General features: G+C 36.8%; 1 protein-coding gene across 14 annotated transcripts in view; it reads left to right on the top strand.

Moving 5' to 3' along the window:
* The window catches only part of SLIT2 (slit guidance ligand 2), a 274,923-nt gene that overhangs the window by 17,658 nt on the left and 233,967 nt on the right, over nt 1–23,298 (top strand). For all 14 annotated transcript variants that reach the window (XM_049795113.1, XM_049795067.1, XM_049795103.1 and 11 more), the window contains exon 4: nt 5,981–6,052. In XM_049795113.1, coding sequence (XP_049651070.1) covers nt 5,981–6,052 — 72 coding nt within the window. The remainder of the gene's footprint in view (nt 1–5,980; nt 6,053–23,298) is intronic.

The raw sequence follows: 23,298 nt of genomic DNA, 5'->3' as shown, positions 1-23,298 counted from the left end.
TTAACTCTGTCCCGGCCGAAACCAGGACTCCCTATATATCTAGGGCCAGGTTTTTAGGACTTAATGGTTAAACCAGTCCATGGAGATGATTTGGGTGCTGTGCACAAGCTTTCAGCTTTAAGATACTTGGATAATTTTGTAGGTTGATTCAGTTTTTCCTGAGCTCATAAAGCCTGAACTGGTATTAGATCTTCCCAGCAGATGCATATCCCTGTAACCTGTTGGAAGTGTTTGAGGAGCCTGGTGGGCTGTCGTTGTGAGTAGAAAGTGCTGTTGCATGAACACTCAGGGGTTTGTTTACTGATATGTCCTTTCATTTAAAATTGAAACTTAATGAAAAAATGTTTGTATGCTTTTAAAGTTTATGCATCTTTTGCAAATGAGCTCCAGTGAAAAGGTGTTACATAGTATTTTTAAATGACTGTGATAGTAATGTCTTCTGCTGACAAACAGTAGGTGTGGATGTGCTCCTTTGAAGAGTACAATTTCTAAGCTATACAATACTGTGTGTTACTATGTGCAGATAGTGTATTTACTTCTCAGCTAACTTCGAAGGAGGAATGAAAAATAATGGCTTCTGCTATCATTAACTTTGTGTGAGTTGGGAGCCTTCTATCCTTCTTCCTGAAGCAATGGTAGTAGAATAAAATGCGTCTGTGCCTTGTATTTAGAGTTTCAGAAGGCTCTCAGTCTCTGTGCGCCCAATGGGATAGGCTGTTTCTAATTAAAGAGTACAGCTGATTTATAATTTACTTGGAACAGCTCTCTATTTCGATCAGTTCTCAAGTTATTTTTGAAAGCTTTTGTTATTTTAGGGGGCCTATGGCTAGAATTGTGTCTACTTGAACTAAAACCCACTGGAAGATGACTTGTGGGGGATAAAAGAGCAGCCTTCCGGTACCTGTGAGGTGGTTATCAAAAAGCTCAAGCCAGGCTCATTGCTGTGATGAGACAACAAGCATAAATTGAAATGAGAGGTTGTGACTGGGTATAAGGGCAAAACTTCTTCACCATAAGGACAGTCAAGCACTGGAACAACTCTGTTGCTCAGAGAGGCTGTGCAGTCTCATACAGCTTCACCGGCTGTATGTAGTTGATTACAATGGGATCAGAAGCAAGTTACAGTGAAGGCTGTGACAAGTCTGGGAAACAAATACAGAGCTGCTTGTGAATTATACCAATTGCAGGTGATTACATTGCAGACAGTGTAATATTTTTTTTTTCCTCTCCTTTCCTCCCCCATTCATGATTGATACTGGATCACAGTTATTGTGACATGAAAACTTGAGAGAGACATCAGAATGGATGGGTGGCATGGCCAGACTTCGGTGGGTTGGGATACGTGTCACGGGGAGTGTAATGTGCTCTCCCTGCAGTTTACTCTACATTTAACTCTGTCATCCTCTGCATAATCCTCTGGCTGCATGCAGAAGACAAGTAAAACCCAGATACGCATCCATTTCTGCAAAGCTAGCCTGTTCTCTAGAACCAGTAACTCAAATCAAACTAATTTTTTTGCTTACCTTACTGTTGTCTGTTTCACAGTGTAACCTATTGCTTGTCTGTACCTACTTTTTATCTGCCTATTGGTATTAAGCTTCCCTTAAAGAGTATTTTCACCTGCCCATTTGTCAAAGATTTTCTTTCTTTGTCCTTAAATTGATCCTTCTGTATACTTCTTCCATCAGTTTGCTTTGAAGATGCTTTTCTAGTCTTTTTACTGTGTTTAAAAAATACTGAGCTCTGGGAGCTTTAAGCTGAAGTATGTAAAATACTTTGCGTACTTCAGGTAGTATGTGGACTTTGCTTGAATTCATCATGAAGAGCTCAAAAATCTACCTGTGCCAGTCTGTCAGTTCGCCTAATCTCTTCCTAAAGATGCATTCAGTAACAGAAGAAAAAGCAGTTCTATATATTTTAATTGCAAATCTGCCTCTGTTTTGTTAAATTGAAAGAATTGTGTGATGTTGGACCCTCATGTGTTTATTTCTTGCCACTACGAAGGGAGTTTACAGTCCAATGTTAGAAGAGATTCTCCAGGACAATTTCGGTTGGTTATACCATTAACACTTCATCTCTTCTGAGCTCTCTGCCTTTGCTTAAGAAATGCAACTTTTTCTAGCTCGGTTGGGAAACTGAATGGTAGCACTATGGAATATCTCATCACTGTTTCTTCAGTGCTTCACATTGAACTTCATGCCAGTTCTGGGAGAGCAGTTCGGTTGATGCAACTGAAATTCCTCTTCTCACGTTGTCCCAGGGGAAACGCTGCCTGCTAGCTAGCTGCAGTGAGGTCTCTGCCAACACACATTGAAAGAAAAGGTGGTGGAGTTTTTTCTGGTGGTTTTTACTCTGCAGTAGCTGTAGTTCTTTGCAATCTATAGTCATGGATTCTGTGATCCATCTGTGCTTACCTCAGGTTTCAGCTCCAGGGAGAAAGCAGATCATGCCTGTCTAACTCTAGTTCCATTATGTCTGTGTGTTCTGGATATGTGTTGCTTTTCAGACAAAATTAAGCATGAGGTCACCTGAAAAAGTAGAAATGTTGGAGAACCATGTATATTAGTGAACCGTTTTAAAATAGGAATCAGTTTTCTGGACTCCTCGTGTGGCTCTGTCTCAAAGAGTGAAAACTCTTCATAGTGACTGTTGAACTGGAAGCTGTTGTGTACTGTGATACTAGTCTGTGTATTCCAGATTTGCTCTGCATCCTTCACATACACTTACATGTAAATTTGTAGCATTTTTTCAAACAGAACTATCTATTATCGTTTTGAAAAATTCATTTCAGTGAAGTCCAGTTCAGAAAATCTCCTTGTAGGAAACTTAAGAACAGCAAATTGATCCCTTTGAAAGCATCTGTTGTAATTTGTTAGAGGTAAAGAATACCTAAAGCCTCTTTTGGAAGTATGGTAAAGGACATATTTCCCAATGTTGCCTTCATGAAAATTAGTAATGTTTGATATTCTTAGGCACAGGCAATAAGGAATGGTCAGATTTTTGGTAGAGACAGCTTAATTCTGAAAGAAACTCCAGTGAGTAGGTTGAAATTATTTGAAGTAGAAGCTACAAAATACAGGATTCCTTGAAGATCAGTGGTTTATTTAACTTGTGTATTCCCTCAACTCGGTGCTCAAAGAACAAACATTTTAATTTTGTGAAAGACAAAGCAAAAAAATGTAGGTTGAAACACTTAAGTGCCAAGCTCACTTGGTAGAAACTGTTGAGTTGTGAGGGTAGTGCTATTTATTGTTAGGTTCATTCATGAACTAGATTTATTGTCTGTAACTTAGATTTAAAAGCCTGTACAGCAGCACATGCATCAGTATGTTAACAGTATAGTAATTTGTGTGGGCTGTGTGAACTACATGTAATAACAGAAGCTACTGATCTAAAGTATTAACTGCTTGTGTAGAAAGTTATGTACTAGTACAAGTATTTCACCTGTGAAGTGTCCTTCTAAAGCAATGCTAAGTGTGTCCTTGTAAGACTGTCACATTCAGTGAAAGGCAGCCTGCCTGAAGAACTTAATCATCAGTTAATGTTACATCATTGTACTGTAGTGCCTCCTTTTGTTTTATATGGCACTTCTACAAAAACACAGATACTAAATGATTTCATTGCCTCTTCAGTTACAGCTTGCCATTATTGTCTAGCATCTGAACCTAATAGAGTCCTTAAAAAATATCAACAGAAATTTTTGTCCTGAATAGCTTCTGATTAGAGACTAACTTCCCAAAGTCTTTACCCTGCATGTTTTCCCATGTACTTCTTGATCTGTAATCAGGGACTTAGAGGTTTAAGTCTGAACTATCTATTTAGCAATAAGAAGGGATGAATGAATTTTATTTCTCTCTTTATTTAACCATTTGTTTAGGTTCAGTATCTAAGAATTCTATTTTCACATTATTCTTTTTTGATCACAAATGTAACTGTTACTTTGAAACAGTTTTCCTCCTACTTCAGTTTTGTGGTCTTAGTATATACTTTTATAAATAAATTTACTAAAGGTAGGAAAATATCTATTTTTAAACGACCTTATTTTGAAAATGCAGTAGATCCACAAACACTAAAATATATCACTTTCTTTTTTTTATGTAGGTAAGGCTTTTTTTTTTTTAAGCAGTGTTCACACCAGAGGTCTTCCACTAGTCATAAACTTCTTTATAGCTTTATCTTTCCTTTATATTGAAAATTTTCCTTCTACTGATTTGGAAATACAACTTGCAAGATCACAATTCAGGGTTTTTTTGCTGCTGCTGGATTAAGCATTTTTTCCTATTTCTTACTAAACTGCATCTTCCCTCATTTCAGTTATCCTGCTACTGTAGTCCTTCCTTTTCAGGATCTCTTTCATTCACTCTAAATTATCTTTTAATCTTCTAAATGTGTGATTTAAATTTCTTCTGCTTAAAGAAATTAGGATTTCTGGTGCTTGACTAACAAAAAGGAACCTGACATTAAAACTGGAGAACTATGGATATCTAGATCTCAAAAAGCTCACTGCTTGCTTATGGTTTGAAATGTGGGAGTGAACCTGTGGGTACGTAAGAATATTTTACAGATTATTTTGCTCTCATGAGTAGCCGCATTGAACTTTAAGGGAGCAATAACTAAGTGAACTAAACCTAAACCATGGAGCTATGTAAAACTGGATATCGAGTGTGTGTGTGTATCTATATGGGAATTTATAGAAAAACCTTTAAATTGGAAAGACCTTTAGATGGAATAATGTTTATGAAAAATGAGCCCTTAGAGGCTAAACAGGCTTAACTGTTTGAATTCAGCCCCAGGACTAACAAACAAGAAATTCTGAAGCTTTATGAAATTCTAAAACTTAATTTTGCAAAACTGCTGTCCAATATCTTTATTTACCTTGTGGAATGTCTTGGTAGCAGTATGTTGACATACGTAATGTAACCACTGTAAGGATAAAATAAATATCAGATACTACCATGCAGTCTGGTGTCCAGGAATGCCTTGAGTTATTCTACTGAGAAGCATTGTGCGTTGCAAACTGAGCCTTGTGATGAGGTTGATGGGACAAAACAGTTTTTTCAGTTTGTTGCTTTGCTTGAATAGCAAGTGACATGTGTGGTGCATTGCTTAAAAACAACCAAAAACCTGTTTTGAGCTTGAATTCTTGGCTGGTATGAGTGTATGCTTCAGGGCTGTCACTTAAACGCATTAGAAAGAATAATCTGCATTGTATGTTTAAAAAACAGATGATGAAGATGGAATATATTTGTCTTGGCTAGTGGTTGTTCTGTTGCCTATGGCTATAATACAGTGGGTTTTGAACTTGTCACTTCAAACTAAGTAGTTTTGACCCTGGTCAGCATGCTCATTGAGAAACTTCATAGACAAATGGGTATCTTCCAAAGTCCAGTTGTAGTTTTTCTTTTACTCTGTCTTATGTACAACTGATTATGGTGGGGTTTTTTTGATTTAACTTCCTTTGGTGTATCTTTACAGCTGGAGGAGAAAAACCCCTGTATGCAAAAAAACCCCTGCAATGCCAAATATCTTTAGATACATTGTCTGATTACATAACTATGTGTATACATTTGATCCATGTTGCCTTGAATCTTTTCATGGTCACAAAATGTCTATCTGCTTCATTATATATAGAGGAACACAGAGTTGGTGGGGAACTGGAAGTTACACTGCTGATTTTGTATTTTTAGTTTTCTGGTTGTTTATGCAGGACAGAGTCCCGAATTAGTGATTGATTCACACTACAGAGCTTCAAAATCTTTCGTAAAATAGGTAATATGGTCTGTTGGGGAAACCAGAAAATGTAATTAGTCCATGGTAAATTTACTGCTGGACCATGTCTCCGCTAATGGACCAGCATTGCATAGCCTTTCTGGTCTTTAAAATCAGCTTGTTACAGCACTGAGATGCCTGCTCAAAGTGGTTGCATTGCATTGCTGTAGCACTTGTAATTTAACACAACTTTTTCTTTTTCTTTCTAAAGGCGCCTAAACAGAAATAACCTCCAGTTGCTTTCTGAACTGCTCTTTCTGGGGACGCCGAAGTTATACAGGCTGTAAGTAGGCACGACCCAATAACTTATTCTGGAAAATTTGGAATTGGTCTATTGTTCTGTCTTGCATTAGGTTTTTTTGTCTTTTGCCTCAAACAGGGCTAAAATGCATCTAGGAACATTGATGTTTTGTTTAAACTGAGTACTTTCTTTGACTGCTTTGCAAACTTTTTTTTTCAATCTATGTTATTTACTGATAGTTGTACGAGACAAAATATTGTTTCATCCATTCCCACTTTTGGCAATGAAGTTTTGCTGAAAGAATACTTTGGCTTTCCTTTTCTCCTGTTTGTTTTTTGGTTTCTGTGTTAAAAGAAATAAAAAATGCTAGTGGAGATTCTGACCCAGAGATACATAGCACTGTATAAGCACTGCGGTTTGTGATGTTCTGTTTTTGTGGCTCTGCATGCTTGACCAGAAAAATCACAGCATTGCAAATAGTAGGTCTGTGGAGAAGTCTCTCCTGTGTCCCCTCACAAAGAAAACAAAGCTAGTAACTTAAGCTCTGGGAATAAGAAACTATGAAATCTTTTACCTTAAATAAAAACTATCAAATTGGGTGATGAGTTTTTGTTTTGATTGTATTCTTCTGTTTGATAATGTTTTACTCTTGGCAATGTTTTAAAATTAATGTTTTGAACCATTGGCCCTTCTAAGAATCCACTTCTATTGCAGTAAAAACATGGAATGAAGCTCAGATACTGATTTCTGTATTTATATACATGATCAGTTATTGTAAAAAAATAAATTTTAAGGTACCTTTCAGTTATAGTATGTGATATGGAAGGGATACAACATGACATACTTAAGTAGGCTTTGAAAAGGGTGTACAAATTCAGCCCTGTTTTAATTAGATATGTATTTGACACATTTCCTTAGACTTCAGGTGGGATTTCTGCTGTTGAAATTGCTGATTTTACACAGCTTCACCCCTTGTGTGCTTGGAAAAAAAAGGCTTAAGGTAGAGGAAGGTGGGGTTCCTCTGATTTGTTTCCACTTTAGTATATAGAAATATTCTTGAGAACAAATGGTATAATGAAGCTTTTATTTGTTAGGAGTTGATTTCTGTTTTAATGTTGTGAAATAATAGTTCTTTTTTCCCCTCTTATCGTAATATGAAATGGTAAACTGAAAATGTCTCTATTATTAGTGTAAACATTTAGTTCTGTGTATTTTTGTTTCTTTCCGTGGCTTTGGATGTATGTTTTGTTTCTAGAACTTCCCTGTAGATGCAATGAGTTGTTAAATTACTAGGCCAGAAAGCTCCTGAAGGCTTTTGTTCTGACAAACAAAAGTATTTTACTCTGCTGTAATATGAGAATATATTCATATGTGGTTTTATATATTAACAATTGAGTCTTTTATAATTTCCATCAGCCATGATAAAGATATTACCTCCATAAGGAAGGAAAATGAAAGGGATTTATGAGCATTTTATTATTCCACCTATAGTGCAATGGTTGTTATCTAAATTCATATAAAATAGAAATGAGCCGTAATTTGCAGGCAAAAAATGGATGCACACTTCTGGCAAAATCATACTTGAATATATTTAATTCAGAATTGTGTATTTGATAGATGCTAGTCTTAAATCTATAATGTCCTTTGACATAAAACACACAACTGCTCATAGCGTATATGGTGGAAAGTAAGAGATCACTGGCTTCACAGTATTAAATTTCCTCTGCCTAAGGGTTATTGTTGATCAGACCATGAAAGTGAATGTCTGGTTGTAATGCATTCATGTTTAAAAGCAAATATGAGCGATACTGAAAATCTACAGTCGCTTAACACTAAATTTGTAATTAAAAAAATGTCAGGCCAATGAAGGGATTGATGCTGGTTAAATGTTGTTCATCAGTTTTCAGATTATATGTAGCTTGATCATTATGAAGAGTATAAAATGATTTGGTTTTTTACATGTATCACTGTATATGCTTACATGTATTGACATCCAAATAAATATATTTCTGAGGAGAATTAAAATTCTCTAAACATGATCAATAAAATGTACAATATGCTTTGGTTTTAGTATTTATTTTTGGCATTTAACAGCTAATCAAACAGTGTGTGTACTGCGAGTTTTCAACATACTATTGAGCTTCTGTGAATAATAATTACCATTTGACCCTTGGCTGTAAATGAGATGCCAGGTGAAGAAGCACATATGCTTGTTGTGTAGCCTAAATGCAATATAAAAGAAAGAGGGTACACTGTATATGAATTATGATTAGACACAGTTGGTTGCCGCCAGCGGCCGGCTATGCTTTCCCTTTGCTGTCTGCTCCAATTTCTCTTTGGACGGGTTGAGAGAGCACTGCGTGTTCAGGTCAAGATGTTTGCCTAGAAATAGTAGTACAGTTGCAGCTGTGTTTGCTGGAGCAGGAGACTAGTTTAAATAGCATTACCATTTATCCAGTCCATTAACAGAACTCTGTAAAATAATACCAACTCTGCATAAACTACAGGACAGTGTAATAAAATTACAAGCACTTGTTGACAGATGGGAAGTGTAAGTAAAGGAAAGCGATAGGTTGAGAGTTTAAAAGAGACAGTGCATTATTTTCTGTGTCTAAAGACACTTGATTTTCAAAGGTAATCAAACAAATTATTTTTTTCAGGTTATTTTCTTCCACATTTAGCACCCTTCCAAGAAATCTCCTGGAACTAGTAAAAATGGATAATTTTAGTCAAAGCAGAAACTGATTTTCCCATTACTAGTTATCTGCAAAGGTGTTTTGACAAAAATATTTCAGTAGGAAGTAGTTAATGCTAAAAATAGGATGGATAATGCTGTAGGGTGTATTAATCTTACCTTGTAAGGTATCTCTCAAAGCACAATGTACATGAACCTCTGTTTTGATCCAGTAAAGGTGCTGTTGTAAATCCCCTGAGGTAATATTAGTCCATGTTCAACAAGTACTTTTCCTGCAAGAAGGGGATGCATTGTTTTCAGTGACCCGTATGCCCACTCACACTAACTTGTCTAGCATCGGCGACGGTATGTTAGTGCAGAGCACTCCTACAGCCTAGTGAGTGCTTATCTGAGACAAATAGATTTTGACTGCTTACTTTGGCTGGTTAGATCACAGTTCATTGATTGCCGTTTGCTGCAGGATACCAAGTGCTGGACCCAAAGCTGTTTGAAAATTCAGTTTTAAAAGATACCTTTATTAATCAGGAGCATGTAAAGGTTTTTGAATTCCACGTACAAAGCTTGTCCCTTTTGATTTACATCTCTTGCGCTTGGAATGAGGTTAGGTTTCCTTACTGACCAATATTTGCTGTAAAAGTTAAACAGTACTGGCTTTGAAAAAACAATCTTTCTAGTGGATGTGCTCCGATATTAGATATGTTTTCCTTCTAATACCTCCTTGAGAAGATACATACTGTGAATAAGATGTTTCTGCTCTAGAGGAAAAAAATCTTAATATAGTACGATTACTAAACACTCGGTCTTGAGATGTCTGTTAGTCACTTTAAAAAAATTCCTAACAGCTAATAATTAAAGAAAAAACATACTAAACATCAAGAAAACCTTTTAAAAACAAATAATCTTAGGGCAGAACAACAACAACAGCAGCAGCAACAACAACAAAACATGCTGCATGGGGGGCCCTTGCAAAAATTCCTCCTGAATTAATTTCTGCCAGCTATGATTAAAGTGTGTGGTACTAGATGTGTCAGACACCATAGTTCTCTGCTTCATTTTACTCTTGGCCTCTTTGGCCCCTGCCACAATAAATCCCACAATGGTTAGGCAGGAATTGCAGGTTACAGTTGCCAGGGTTACGGTTGTCCGGTCGGACCGACATCATTACTCATCCAGCCCCGCTAGCCCCAGCGCCGCTGCCCGCTCCCGGTGCGGGGAGGGAGGCAGGCAGGCAGGCTGCGGGCGGCTGGCGCAGAGCGGAGGGAAGCTCTCCCAGCGCGCCTGGTTTTCGAGCTGGTGCGGGAGAACCTGTGATTTGCATAATTTGCTGACCGTTGTTTTGTTTTTACCTTTGCCAAGAGAAAAAAAAAAAAAACAACCCCAAACATCAGATAGGAACAACAAAAAAAGATAAAAGGGCGGTGTATGTAAGATGCTGAAACAGCGACTTTTAAAATATTTTTTAAGTGCTGGTCTCCTTATGGTTAAGGTGGCTGCGTTTGAGGCTTAATTTATGGTTTCGTCGTATCTCTTTTAACAGTAATCATGGCAAGTGAGACTATAGTCATAATCTTATAGAGAAGATATTTACCTTCAGTCTGAATCTGTTTTAACAACTCGATAGAGAAATTGCTCATTAGAAAGATGCTTGTTATCCCAAAGCCTCTGAAATCTTATTCCAACTGCAGACAGGTGGCTCTGGATGTTAAATTCAATGAGGAGCAAGAATGAGCTTCCCCTTTTCAAAAGGCAGTATCGATTAATTTCTCTCCTTTTGCAAGTAGACTGTTAAAGGAACTGCTGGTGGATAAGCGTAATGGGTAGATTTCCACTGTTGCATGGGCTGCAGTAACATTACAGCATGCTCCACCTTACTGCAGAAGGGTGCTGGATGTGCAGCAATTAAACAAAGAATTATTGGAACATGAATTATGAAGCCTCCTTGTTGCTATATCCTTCCCAGGAAGGTGCATTTAGGTTTTTTTTGGTCATTTATTTCAGTTTTTATGATTTATTACGGGGCATTTTAGCAACCTGTGTACAAGGCAACTTGCTGGTTTTTTTGTTTGTTGGTTTGGTTTGGTTTTTGTTGTTGTTGTTGTTGTTTGTTTTTTAATGATAGATTTGAATCTTATCCTTTTAGGGGCAAATAGAAGCAAGTAAGTTTTCCATACATGGTGTCCATCCTGCTAGTGTTTTAACTTCTTGGTTTTTTTCTACCACAGTGATTTAGTTCAAATACAAGAGTGTTTAAATTGTTTTATCTAAACAATTACTAGGTTAATGAACAGTAAAGTTGGTAAGAACATATCAATCCTAATACTAGTTGGTTTTTAATTACTGGCATTATTTTATTAGCATCACTTTTGAACAGGGACTATAGTTCTTACAAAATAACTATCTTTCAAAATTATTATTTAATGAAGAGATACTGTATATAGTGTATGTATAAAATGAGTATGCAGTTTTGGCTTTGTGGTATTGTAAGCCAGTAATTAAAAAGAAATCTCTGATTTAATATACGAGTAATTACTACTTTTTCTTGCAGTGTGGAAGCACCACTATCATAGCTTTGCTATGTCGGTGCATTGTTACTAATACCAGGTCTTATTGCCCAGTCTAGAATGTTTTCAGAGTGAATTTGGTCCCATATGCTGCAAGTCTACTGTCAGTAACAGCTCTGAGAGTCTTGTCTTTGCTATAATTGCAATCCATAGATAGACAGGACTATCTAAAAATAATAGAATTCATAGGTATTAGAAATATGCTTGTTAAGGTTCATCACCTGTAGGAAGAAACTACAGTAACTAAAACCATGTTGCCTCTGTCCTAGGTTTGTAGTACCTCTTCTCTGGCATTCATTTCTGGTATGGAAGATCTAAGAGAGAACCTTTTGTAAGACATTATATTATATTATATATTATATATTATTGTTGCTTCTGTCACCTGCTCGTTTTTAATCTAGGGAGAAAAGTGAATTAGGAGCTTGAATACTTTATGCAACTTAGCTTCTACGTGCATCTTTTCTCTTGGCCTACCATCACTGGCTTCTACCTTCAGTTCTCTATTCTCTACTATGTTTCAAAATTGAAGACTAGGTCATCCTTTACAATGTAATGAGCAAAACAAATAACACTGTAGCTTTGCTTCAGACATAATCCCTACTTATGTAGGGCTAGAGATGGCAAGATGACTTTTTAGAGGTTTTGGAAGTGCTGCAAAAACTTGTACACTTCATCAGGTGATTTATTTTTTGAGCACAGAAACAAGAATTATATATATGCATTTGGTGTACGACTTGCAGTAGTTATATCCTAGCAACAGCAAACATTCAGTCTTAGGTTTAGCTGAGTGGAAGTGTTGCTGAAACCAGAATGAACTTTTGAAATGTAGTCAGAAAAAAAAAAAAAAAAAGTAAAATGTATTATTGCTCTGTGCATTTATTTGACTTCAAACTTCACTACATTACTCCTCCTGCCCTTTCTTTTAGAATTTTTTGATCTGTAGGTTTTTCCTGAGCTACGCTTTCTTTTATATTTTCACAGTACCTGCCATGAGGCTATGCAGGGAAAAAAAATGGTATACCAAATATACAGCAATCAGGTTAAATGTTGTTACTTGAAGAAATAGTATGGGATTTTTAAAATTGGAAACAAACTTTTTTCTTGTGAAATGGCTCTCTCAAGATGGATGTTTCTATTTTTAATTTTGAGATAATTAGGAGGTGTCTGTAAATTGCAGTTAAATTTGCCTTTATTTCTTTAATTATAAAACCATAATTTCATATATTTTTTACAAGCAATAGTTCCTTTGCTATGGAGTAAAATGGCAAATTGAATGGATTTCTGGGTCTGTAAGCTAATTCTGCTACTGGGCAGATTACTAAATCTTTATGTAATCTGCATTACCAAGTGATGTTGCTGACTAATTTCAGTGAAAGACGCTTGTAGGGATACTTATAAGTATTGATTTTTCATTAGAACAGACACTCCAAGACTGTTTATTGTTTCTTTTAACCTTAATTGGAAAACCATGTTAAACACCAAGCAAACAAAAATATGGCTTAAGGTGATTCTTCTGGACGAACAATAAATATCTGTGGTATTCAAAAATTTGTATGCTATTAGCTGTTGATATTTAAATATGTCTAATGTGAAAGCATGAATCATACTAATAATTACTCAAGCCATGGCTCTTTTAAAATATTGTGGTGGTATTCAGAATAATCAAGAGATCTACTTTAGCTATTATGGCTTTGTTATCTTGACCTGTTCGGCCCCAAGCATAAATAATGATCTTCCCTATTTTTGTTGACATGATAGCGGTAAAAGCAGAGAACTAAGATAATTGCCTTGTAATACGAAAATTAAAGTAGCTGGTTTGGGGTCACCTGTAACCATATTCACGTCTAGTCTGAATCAGTCCCTGGGTTGTTCCTGGAGGGTTAACCTTGAAAGCTTTGGTAAATTGTGATATAGGAAACCTTTCAGGCAGGAGTTAAGTAGGAAACTGAATCTCGGTGAAGGAAGCAATGAAAAGTAAAAAGGCATGTCAGAGGAAATGCCATTATTATGTGGTACAGAAACATGGTGTGAAATGTTATAAAGAGGACATCTGTGAGTCTCGCCTTGCACAGAGTGGACATTTAAGTGCAGCCGTGTCATCTTGATTAAAAAAAGAACAGAAAAGAGGAATAAATCAGGCCAAGGGAAAATGTGAAAGTATAGAGGCTTGTCCCTATGATGGTAGGTTTCTTCTGCAAGTGGAAGATTAAAGCCTAAAGTAACTGAATAGCTGAGAAAAGTCCAAAGAAAGGTTGATTGCTTCCCCTCCAACAGTTCCAATTGATTGAAAAAAGCCTAATTTAAAGTTCTGTTTGTTCTGTGTCTTAAACCATCAGAATTTTCTTTTAGAACTGGGGGAATGCTCTGGAAGAGAAAGAATCCAAGGATAAAAAGTCATTGCAGGCCAACAATTGTTCCTAATCCTCACAAAATGCTGGAGAAATTAAATTTATTCTTTATTGCTCAAAGTGTTACCTAGGTCACTGGGCGATGGGAAAATTGAACTGGAAGTCGAGTAGGCACAATCTTTGTTTTGTGTCTAGATGCTTAACCTTAGACACGACAAGGCATCTTAGTGTGTTGTGGGAACTTGGTTCAGAGTATTAACACCAGGACGTTTATTACCCTGGATTTATAATAGGCTGTGCTGTCAGTAGATGAAAATGTTGTGTTTACATTTCAGTGTTAAATGATCATTTAATTAACACCTAAGGAAAAAAAAACCTTGTGAAATTCTTAGCAGCTTTTATTGTTGGTTTCCTTGGAGGTTTTAATATCCAAGTTACGCTGCAGTTGCTTCTATAAGTACAGCTAGAAAAGACATTTATGAATGTAGTCAAGAAGGACAGACAGTTTAACCCCTGTTGACCCTTCATCCTGAATGTTGATTTATATAGTATTTTGAATGCATTGAATTTGTTTTAAAGCTTCTCTAAAGTTACTCACACAGCATTCAAACAACAGGTGTATTTTTCCTTTTAAAAATATTTCGCAAAGTCTGTTTCCTTACCATAGTTTTTTCCTAGAAAATTACTAATATATGGAGAAGGTATCAACAAAAATTTTACTGTAGTAAAAAAAAAAAAATAATCAAAGATTGTTGTTTTGCCAGATTTGTCTATCTGTCTTTGGTAAGAATATACAAGCTTTTATAAGCAAAAAAGGAGGTTTGAAACAGACAACATATCGTGCAGTGGTTGTAGTAGCTCTTGTCTGAATTCTTCAAAAGGAATAGGAAATTGGCAAGGGAAACAACATTACTACAAAAATGCATATCCACTTTAGCCAGCACGGATCTACTTTCATATGCTCCATTGTATCAAAGAAAGTCAAGGCTATCTAAAAGCTTTAATTTACCCTTGGTCCTTCATAATGCTTTTTGTTGTAACGTTGATCTACAAATGCTTTTTGCAATAATGTTGCCCTACAAAGCATGTTTGAATAGTTTTTTGCATCCTAGAGCTAAAGCTAGATGAAATGCTCTTTGTTAAAGAGCAGCTGCTCTTCAACTGATGTGTTTTTATAAACACACTGTAGTGAAAACTGAAATTACAGCTAGGTTTAGAGATTGAGGTTTTTGGTTTGTTGTTCTTCTTTTTTTAGGGGTGCGTTTTTAATCAGTCTCTGCTTAGGGGATAAAAATCCCAACTTTAAAGCATGTTAATGGATTAATAATAAAAAAACCCAGCACAGCTTAACTCAATTATTGATGACCCACACATTTTTTGGTATACTTTTTGTTTTTACTGATGATCATATCCTTTACACATGTCAATAAATGAGCTGGAAAACTTAGGAATCTGCTGATACAGTAACTGTTCCTTTTCTCCACACGAATGACATAAACCATCCAACACTTGATGAAATATTACAGCTGCAGTGAGAGTCCTATCTGCCAGTGGGATCTCAATGTTTTTCAAACTTCTCTGAATATATTTATTAAGCTGAAATTTAATATTCAGATGGAGACTTGTCAGAGGTACTTGCACTTGCTTTTGTCTGAAATATTTTGACCATTTATGGTTAAATCAGTGTATCACAATTTGAGTACATTTGTCACTGTTTTTAATTGAAAAAAATTTCTGCAATATCCATTTCTTGAATTGACATGTCAGATGGAGTACTTAGGATATGCTTAGGTTAGATAAGAGAGGCTTACCCTGTACCACGCTTAGATTGCTCTCTTCACTTCACAGTCCTGGTAGAGCTTTTAGGTTTGCTGAACTGGTGAGTGATTAAGACGAGCATTGCGTGCAGGAAGACATAGGCTAAGCTTTCCACACGCAGACCGCTAGACTTCAGCTGAAACTATGTTGAACGGTGTGGCACTCAGAGTCCTGGTAGGCAGGTCCCATCAATTACCTAAGTACCAATTAAAGGGGCTCTCATTACGGTAAGGAAAAGTGCCAATATCTAAAGTGCAATATTGGGTCTCAGAGCTGAAGCGAGGGCCGCAGCGGTGAACAGCCCAGGCTGTTGTCCTGATCCTTGTAGCTGTTGTAAGGATGCTGGAGCCAGGGCTGGCGGTTTTATTTGGGAAAGGCTGCTTATGAATACTGAGCGGAGTTTATTCTCTCCCTCAGACACTCGAGGGGCCTGCTCTGCTAATGGCTGTTCAGACCCACCTCCTGGGGAATAAAGCTGGGACTTGCTGAACTCTTTTCATCTTTACAGCCAAGCCCAGGTGCAGGCCCTCCCTGGCTCAAGGGTGTTTAAAGGACCATGCTCTGAAGGCTCCTTTCCATGGCCCTTAATCTTTAGGGGGAAGAAAAAAGGGGCTGAAATGGGGGGGGGGTGGTGGGGGGTGGTGGGTAAATCTTTTGGTTAAGTACTCCTTGAGGATTTACAGGGTAATATGTACAAGAGACAAAATCCTTGCCTCTTTCTTTTCATTTCCCCTTCTGTCCAGACAGCTCAATGACATTTTTATTTTTACTGTGAATGTGTATTCCATACAGTTGTAAGGAAGGGCTGCTCATACTTTGTCAGGTAACGTGTATGAGGAGAGGTTTGACGGTGGCTGTTCAGTGCTTTCAGTACTTTTAATACAGGGGAGATAGAAGAAACATCCACTCTTTTTTCCCCTTCTGTGGATTTTTGTAGGAGTGGTGGATAGCTGGAAGGGATTTGGATAGTTGATTGGCCTCAAAACTGAAAAGGTTACATCTCAAGTTTGATAAGGCCCACAGGGAAGGGTTGCAAAGATAGGATAGCAGCTAATGTAATGAAGGGGTATTTGTAGTAGCTGCTTCTCAGAGTATAAAGATATGGAAGGCTAAATGGAGAGACAGAGTGTAAATGTGCATCTTAAAGTGGAAGGAAGAAAAAAATCTGAAAAGCTTAGCAAACTAAAGAAAATTATTTACGTGAACTAAAAAAAAGAGACACTCAAACACATACATACACTGCAAGAAAGCAGTGATCATTTCTGAGACTGGAGAAAATTCCTGTCTGCGCCTTACTACTTCTGCATTAGTGTTAAATCTAGTCCATGATTAATTGGTTCTGTCATACTCTGGTTTTTTTTGAGTTGTGCATTCTTTGTAAAAGGCAAGAGACTGACTTCCCTCCTTGATTTTAGTAATGTGTCTGTAAATTCAATAGAGCAAATATTTTTGTGTAACTCTCCTAACAGTACTTCCTTCATCATTTTTGCCCCTACAACACAAGAACAAATTAAAAGCGCCACTCAAAAAAAAATAATCTTATTTTTTAGGTCAGAGTGATTTTTTTAAAAAGTGAAAAACCAGAACTCCTACGAAGTAGAGAGCATGCCACACCTAAAGAGGACTGCTTTGCCGCTTGATCTCTAGTACAGCATTCACCCAGAGGTGCAGAAGCCAAAACTTCTAATTTGACACAGGGTGCAGAGATGTTGTCTTGGGGCTAAATTTTAGTTTTGTATGTAGGTTTGGCAGATGTCAATTTAAATTTCATCTAGAAAAAAGAATCATAACCGTAGTCTTGCTCTTCCTTTGGCTCACCAGTGAGGGTAGCCAGACATGTTTCAGATTTGAGGGTCTAACTGCCAAAGCAAGTCATTTTCACGGTTCTGGCTGATAGCAGTGGCTTTATCTGTGCAAAAGAAGAGAATCTTTCACCATTTTATAAGACTTCTCGGGCTAGGAAATAATTAGAAAATTCTACAACTCTTTTAGAATCTAAAACTAGGAAGAAAATTAACTCTATCCCAGCTGAAATAGGACAATCACTGTTAGCAAAGCTTGTTCAGCTAGCATGCCATATTAAGATGAAATAATTTTACAATATCCAGTGTACAGCCACCTTTACTTTGAAACCTCACATACAAATTTAGGTTCAAAGCTGCTGGGGTGTGGCCCGTCGTGCCACATACTGTTAAATTTTAGATAAGGCGTGAAGTATTTATTATTGGTCCATTGTTTTGTAGCCTGTTGACTACTGATCTAAACTGTGTAAACAGCACACCAGTAAATTTTGTTAGAGGAAATAATACTAAGGGATTTAAATAAAAAATAAAGTATGCCAGAATTGTTTTTCCTGTGGATATGGGCTGGAGAACGTGGGAAATGCAAAATACTTATGGCAAATTCAAGATTGTGATCACTGGGGAGAAAACTATTGTAAGGGACTTAATAGCCATAAATGTACAGTGCAGCATGGAACAATAAGATCATGCAATTTTGTGTGTATGTATCAAAGACACTGCAGGAAATGGAAAAGAAAATATTTTTAACTACACTGCAGTTTTGCAAAACCACTGGCAAGGTGGGTTGCTTTTCTAGCTAATGTTGTGGGATGTTTACTTCAAAAGCATTTTTCCCATTTTGTTGCAACGTTAAAAACATTTCACTAAGATTTTGGCTAAACTGAGGGTTTTTTTTGTCTGTTCTTGTAATCAGGTTGTAAAATCTATTGTGGTTTTTTTTTTTTTTCTTTTTTTCCTCAGTCAAATGACAGAAAACTGAACTGGATTTGAGTACAGGGAAGGCTTTAAAATGGGGATGTGCTGTTAGCTTAGTTGTGTAAGAGTGAAATTGCAAAAGAATGGCAGTATTGTGGGTGTGCATATACGGGGGGAACAAAGAGCAAAACTGGGAGAAATGTAATTGAATTAAGAGGTTGATTGGTCAAGAAAAGATTCTTGCAGCAAGTTGCATGTCTTTGAGATGGGTGACCTAAGAATGATCATTTGGCATCTATTGAGTACTCTAGTTAAAATACTAATAATGCTTCCAGATATTTGAATTCTTATTAAAAAAATGGAACTTGACAGTCTGCTGGAATTATAAATTCACAAGATTTAATATTTAGGAGTAACAGTGGATGTTGGATTTTCACTGTAGTAGCAGAAAATCAAAGCCTTTTCTGCCATTAATTTTATTCACTGCTGGTCTCCTAACCACTCTGTTACAAGCTGTCTTCATAGTGATTTTATCTACAAAGATGCCAAGTGGGGGAGAACAGCCTAATTCTGTTTTGCAGTATGACAGCTTGCACTATTGTGTTACATGTAATTTATTTGACTAGGATGGTGAAATGGAGGCAGATGAAGCAAGCATTGCTGATGAGCGATAGTTCTCATACCTAGATAGACCCCAGACAGTAAGTTGGTAATAGGGAGAAAATTCTGAAATATGAAAAAGCTAATATTTACCTGGAAGTGGCAAATACTGTATTAGGAATCTGCTGATTGCCGATTTGTTTTTTCCTCCAGGGAAGACTTATTTGTCTTACAAGAGCTCCAGATCACCATGGTCGTTTGTAATGTAGGATTCAGTCTAGAGAGCCTTTCAGCGCTGGCAGAAAAGTGTTGAAGTGTTATCAGTGTATTATTTCACAGGCTAACTCTAAAGAAATTTAGATTAAGGTTCACAAGAATTGTTGCACATTTTAATAAAAGTAGAAAGCATTTTGTATTGAAAAAAAAAATCATACGGTTCTGTTACTGTTGCTGTAAAAGAACTCAAAGTTTGTTTCCTGAAGGAAAGCACTGTTAGCATAACTACTCAGTTTTGTGTATTTCCTGGAATAGGAATTTGAGTTTTCCTAACTCTGTCTTTCATGCATACAGTAAGGCCTTAGTGTGTGATGTGTGGGTATGCAAATGCATTAGCACTAGTAATGCTTTGGGCCTTCATTATTGATGTTTAAGTTGTTAACATATTAAAACAAACAAAAAAATGAACAAAAAACCTCATCCCCCCAAACCAAAGAGAAACCCCAGTCTTTGAGAAGTAGTCAAAGGGAAAATGCAATAAAGCTGGCGATACCTGTCTTGAAAACATTTCTTTGAGTTTGTCCAAAAGAAAGTAGTTAGAAAAATATTGTCTGTATCCATGAAATGTTGCATTATTTTTTGATGAATTGGTGGTATTCGTTTGGAACTTAATATCTTCATATAGAGAGTAAGAATGTGATGCTATAGTTCCAGTTTATGGTTCCATAGAAATGTAAAGCTATTTGACTACGTACTTTGTTGAAAATGGAACTTAAACTAGATTCCTGTAACAGTATTCAGTGCCTCCTTTTTTGCATGATCTAGCTGTGGGTGGGATTGTTTTGTAAGAAGGTCTGCTGTTACTAATCTGTCTTTTTTGTTCACTTTACTTGTATTTTTTAATTATGGTTGTATGACTGTATTTGTCCATTGTGTTTTATTTTGGCTTCTGAACTCAGGATGACTTTCTAATTTGGTTGCTAAATGTGAATGTTGCAGAAAACTCTTTTTAATGGTGTAACATCTCGTTCTGCACAATAATAGTGCAGGTCCCATGTAAATTTGGCAAGTATTTAAACAAAAAGGGAGAGTAGTTTTGATATGCCCAAAGGAAGATATGGACAGAAAATAATCAATGTTATCTATACTGCTACAGTGTTTGCTCATCATCATTTTGGTACTCCATGGTTAATGAGTTTACCTGGATCTGCTAGGAATCTCTTTCCTTCTAAATCAAGATATGGAAAACCCTGGGTCTATTTTTTGTGAAGCTAGATAGGAGAAGAAACAGCATGCACAGAAAGCTATGACCAGCAATTAAAAAAAAAAAAAAAAAAAAAAAAAAAGAAAAAACTTGGAAAATGTTTCAGTTTAAGTTGGGTGGTCCAGAAGAAGATTGAAAGGATGTTCTGAATTTGGTTTCAGTTCCTTACCAGAGGAAAACATTGTATAACCAGAAATCACATTCTAATTGATGCTTTGTTTTGCTTTATCCTTAATTACAATATCCTGCTGGGTGTAGTTTTATCAGTACTGCTTTTGAGATTGTGTAATGTTTAGAGAGGATTACACTACGTAAAACTTTCCAAATATGAGACTTCTTTAAAAAAACGAAATGTGGTGTGAATTAACTGTAGTTTTGAAAAGGAACACAGTAAGCTTTTTTTTTTTGGGGGGGGGGGGGGGGGGAGTTAAATCATGTATGATAAATATGTTTTTTGGTCCATTTTATGCTTTTTGTTTTGTTCTTGGATGTTGGGTTGGAGATGTGAATCTGTAGAAACTGCTCCAGAAGGTATGAACTGTAAAGGGAAAGCAAGGAAATATCTATTTGTGCTGAAGTTTTATATAGGATTGATACTCTGAAATAAGCCTAGGTAGTGTTTGAACACATGAGAATTTCTTAAAATAAACACAGCCATGAAGGGAAAATGTGATAATGACTTGATGATGATGAGTGTCTGCTGTTACGGGTCCAGTGAGATGCAAGTGCCAACACCCCAGCCTCTACACCATGATCCAAATTGTAACGAAGGAATTTGGCAGCTCTGATGCCTTTATGTGAATGTATTACCATGGCTATGAAGATAAATAGTTCCAAAGTGGAAATACTAACAAATATTTAGTCATTTCCAAGCAGATTAGAAGTGAAAATAGGCATACTATAGGAACCAAGATAAATAGGAAATATATCTTCTGAGTATGTGTGTTCCATTCCTTTTTCCCTGGGCTGGTTCTTCCTTTTAAAAATCAGTGTATTTAGACAGATTGTATGTATTCCCTTTGTAAAGGTCACATCCCAGTTTCTTAATTTCTTTCAACTTCCTTCCTGCTCTTCCTTTCCTGTGACTCTCCTCTTATGCAAACATCAGCCTTGATTAAAGCCTAAAGCTTGCTGAAAATTTTCTGTACTGAATTGTAAACTGGTGGGCTGTCTGATAACCATAAACTGCCTAATGAAGTGCAAGAGTTCAGATTTATTCTCAAGGGCAGGCTCCCCCTTGTGGGTGCTGAGCCTGTTACTTCCCAGCTTTCCATGAGCTTCCTAGCACGGCGCTAACTTCACCTATAATTCCACACTTTTTTTTTTAGTTAATAACTGTAGATAATTCCAAAGTAATTTTTTGTATCCTCAAGTAGTTTTCAAGCCAGACTGGCCTGAAAACTCTTAACTCAGAATGCAGATTTGTAGAGTGGAAAAAATACCACCAGAACACAAAGGTCTTAACTATTTTGCTGTTCCTGTTTTTGATGCAACCCCATCTGCTGCTTTTGGATATAAACAGTTCCCATATAAACTTGATACATTAGCTTTTTCTAAATGTACTGCTTAGTTTCTCTGCTAAATAAGTTCATGTCCTATAGTAGATGTCTACCATATGGTACAGATACCTGTAGTGAGTATCAGCACTGGTGGCTGGCAGATTATTTTCCATCAGGTTCCCCAGGTTCCTCTGCCAAAGATTAGGGAGAACTGTATTGCTTGGGTGAAATGAGGGGTCTTTTGTTTTGAATGATGATGCAGGATTTTGCAATGGAATCTGGGCCCTGGCAGATTTTAGAATTTTAGAATTTAAAATTCACAATTTCAAGGTTAGAATTTCAAACTGTGGTAAAGACAATTTTGTTTCTACTCTCTTCAGTTGGCTGACTGTTTCTTGCAAGGTGTTTAATGCAGCTCACTGAGTTGACTTATTTACACAGCCTTAAGAGGCTTTTCTCCTTGCTCGCTAGCCCAAGCTGAATGACTCATCTGAGATCAAGCTGTTGACAGAGGAGATGCTTTTGGAGCTGCAGATGGCACTGCCAGCATCTTAATGAAATCTGGTGCCAAGGGAAGCATATGAAAAATGTAGGAAACAGTACTGTATATTGCATGTGAATCTTGAAAAATAGCGATTTGTCTTTAGATGAAAGATGTTGTGCATTTTTCATAATGATGAAGAAATCAATCTTCCCCACTTTTCCACTTCCATCAGTGCCAGCTCTAGCCCTGAAGATTTCTTTATGGCCTACAATTAATTGGTCTGATAAATCGATCAGTGCAATGTCCTAGTATTTGGACATTGTCTCTGAAGTGAATGAGTCTGGTGGTAATATGCTTACCTTCTGAAATTCAGAATCCTTCTGGTCCGTCCAGATTCCTTTTTTCCTATCACAGTACTAGCCAGAACTGTTATAATGTACATATATGGCATCCTGGCTGAGGGAGCTAATTGTGCTTTGTCCTCAGATTGTTCTCATTACCTAAGTTGTTTGCTGTTTTCATGCATTTTGCAGTGAGAAATGGGTGAGATGACTCTTTAAGAAGGAAGCAGCAGACTACACCACCAAACAGTGTACCCTACATTGTGAACCAGGACCAAGAAATTTGGCAAATTATGTAACTTGCTTTGTAGATGGTCACTTGAAAATGCAGATTATAATTGCCAGGAATGTTGTTTAGATATAAAATATTTGTAAAACATCCCAGAGATAAAGAATTTACCTTGCATGTCTGGATTATGATGGGTCTTACTTACAAAGTCATCATTGGATTTATATTTGGACAAAGATGCTATGATTTCTCCTGTTTTCGTGGACAGATATTTTGTTTGGCCAGTTGTTAGAGTTGCAGGGGTTTTTGTTTCTTCAGGAAATGCAAGCTTGGCAAACCTGAGCCCAGAGTTACAGGACAGGGAATATTCCAGTACAGAAATTTGTATTTTCTCACCAATACAAACTCTAACTGCATATTGCAATCAAACCCATAATTTGACAGTGTTCCAGGTGAAGTTTCCTAGGCAGTCAAGAGGAACTTTATGCTAATCAAATCCACTTTTTAGTTGTCATG

This window comes from Accipiter gentilis, chromosome 3, assembly GCF_929443795.1.
Source record: "Accipiter gentilis chromosome 3, bAccGen1.1, whole genome shotgun sequence".
NCBI lineage: Eukaryota > Metazoa > Chordata > Aves > Accipitriformes > Accipitridae > Astur > Astur gentilis.
Note: the sequence above shows the minus strand (reverse complement) of the source record. Positions and strands in the feature narration are given on the sequence as shown.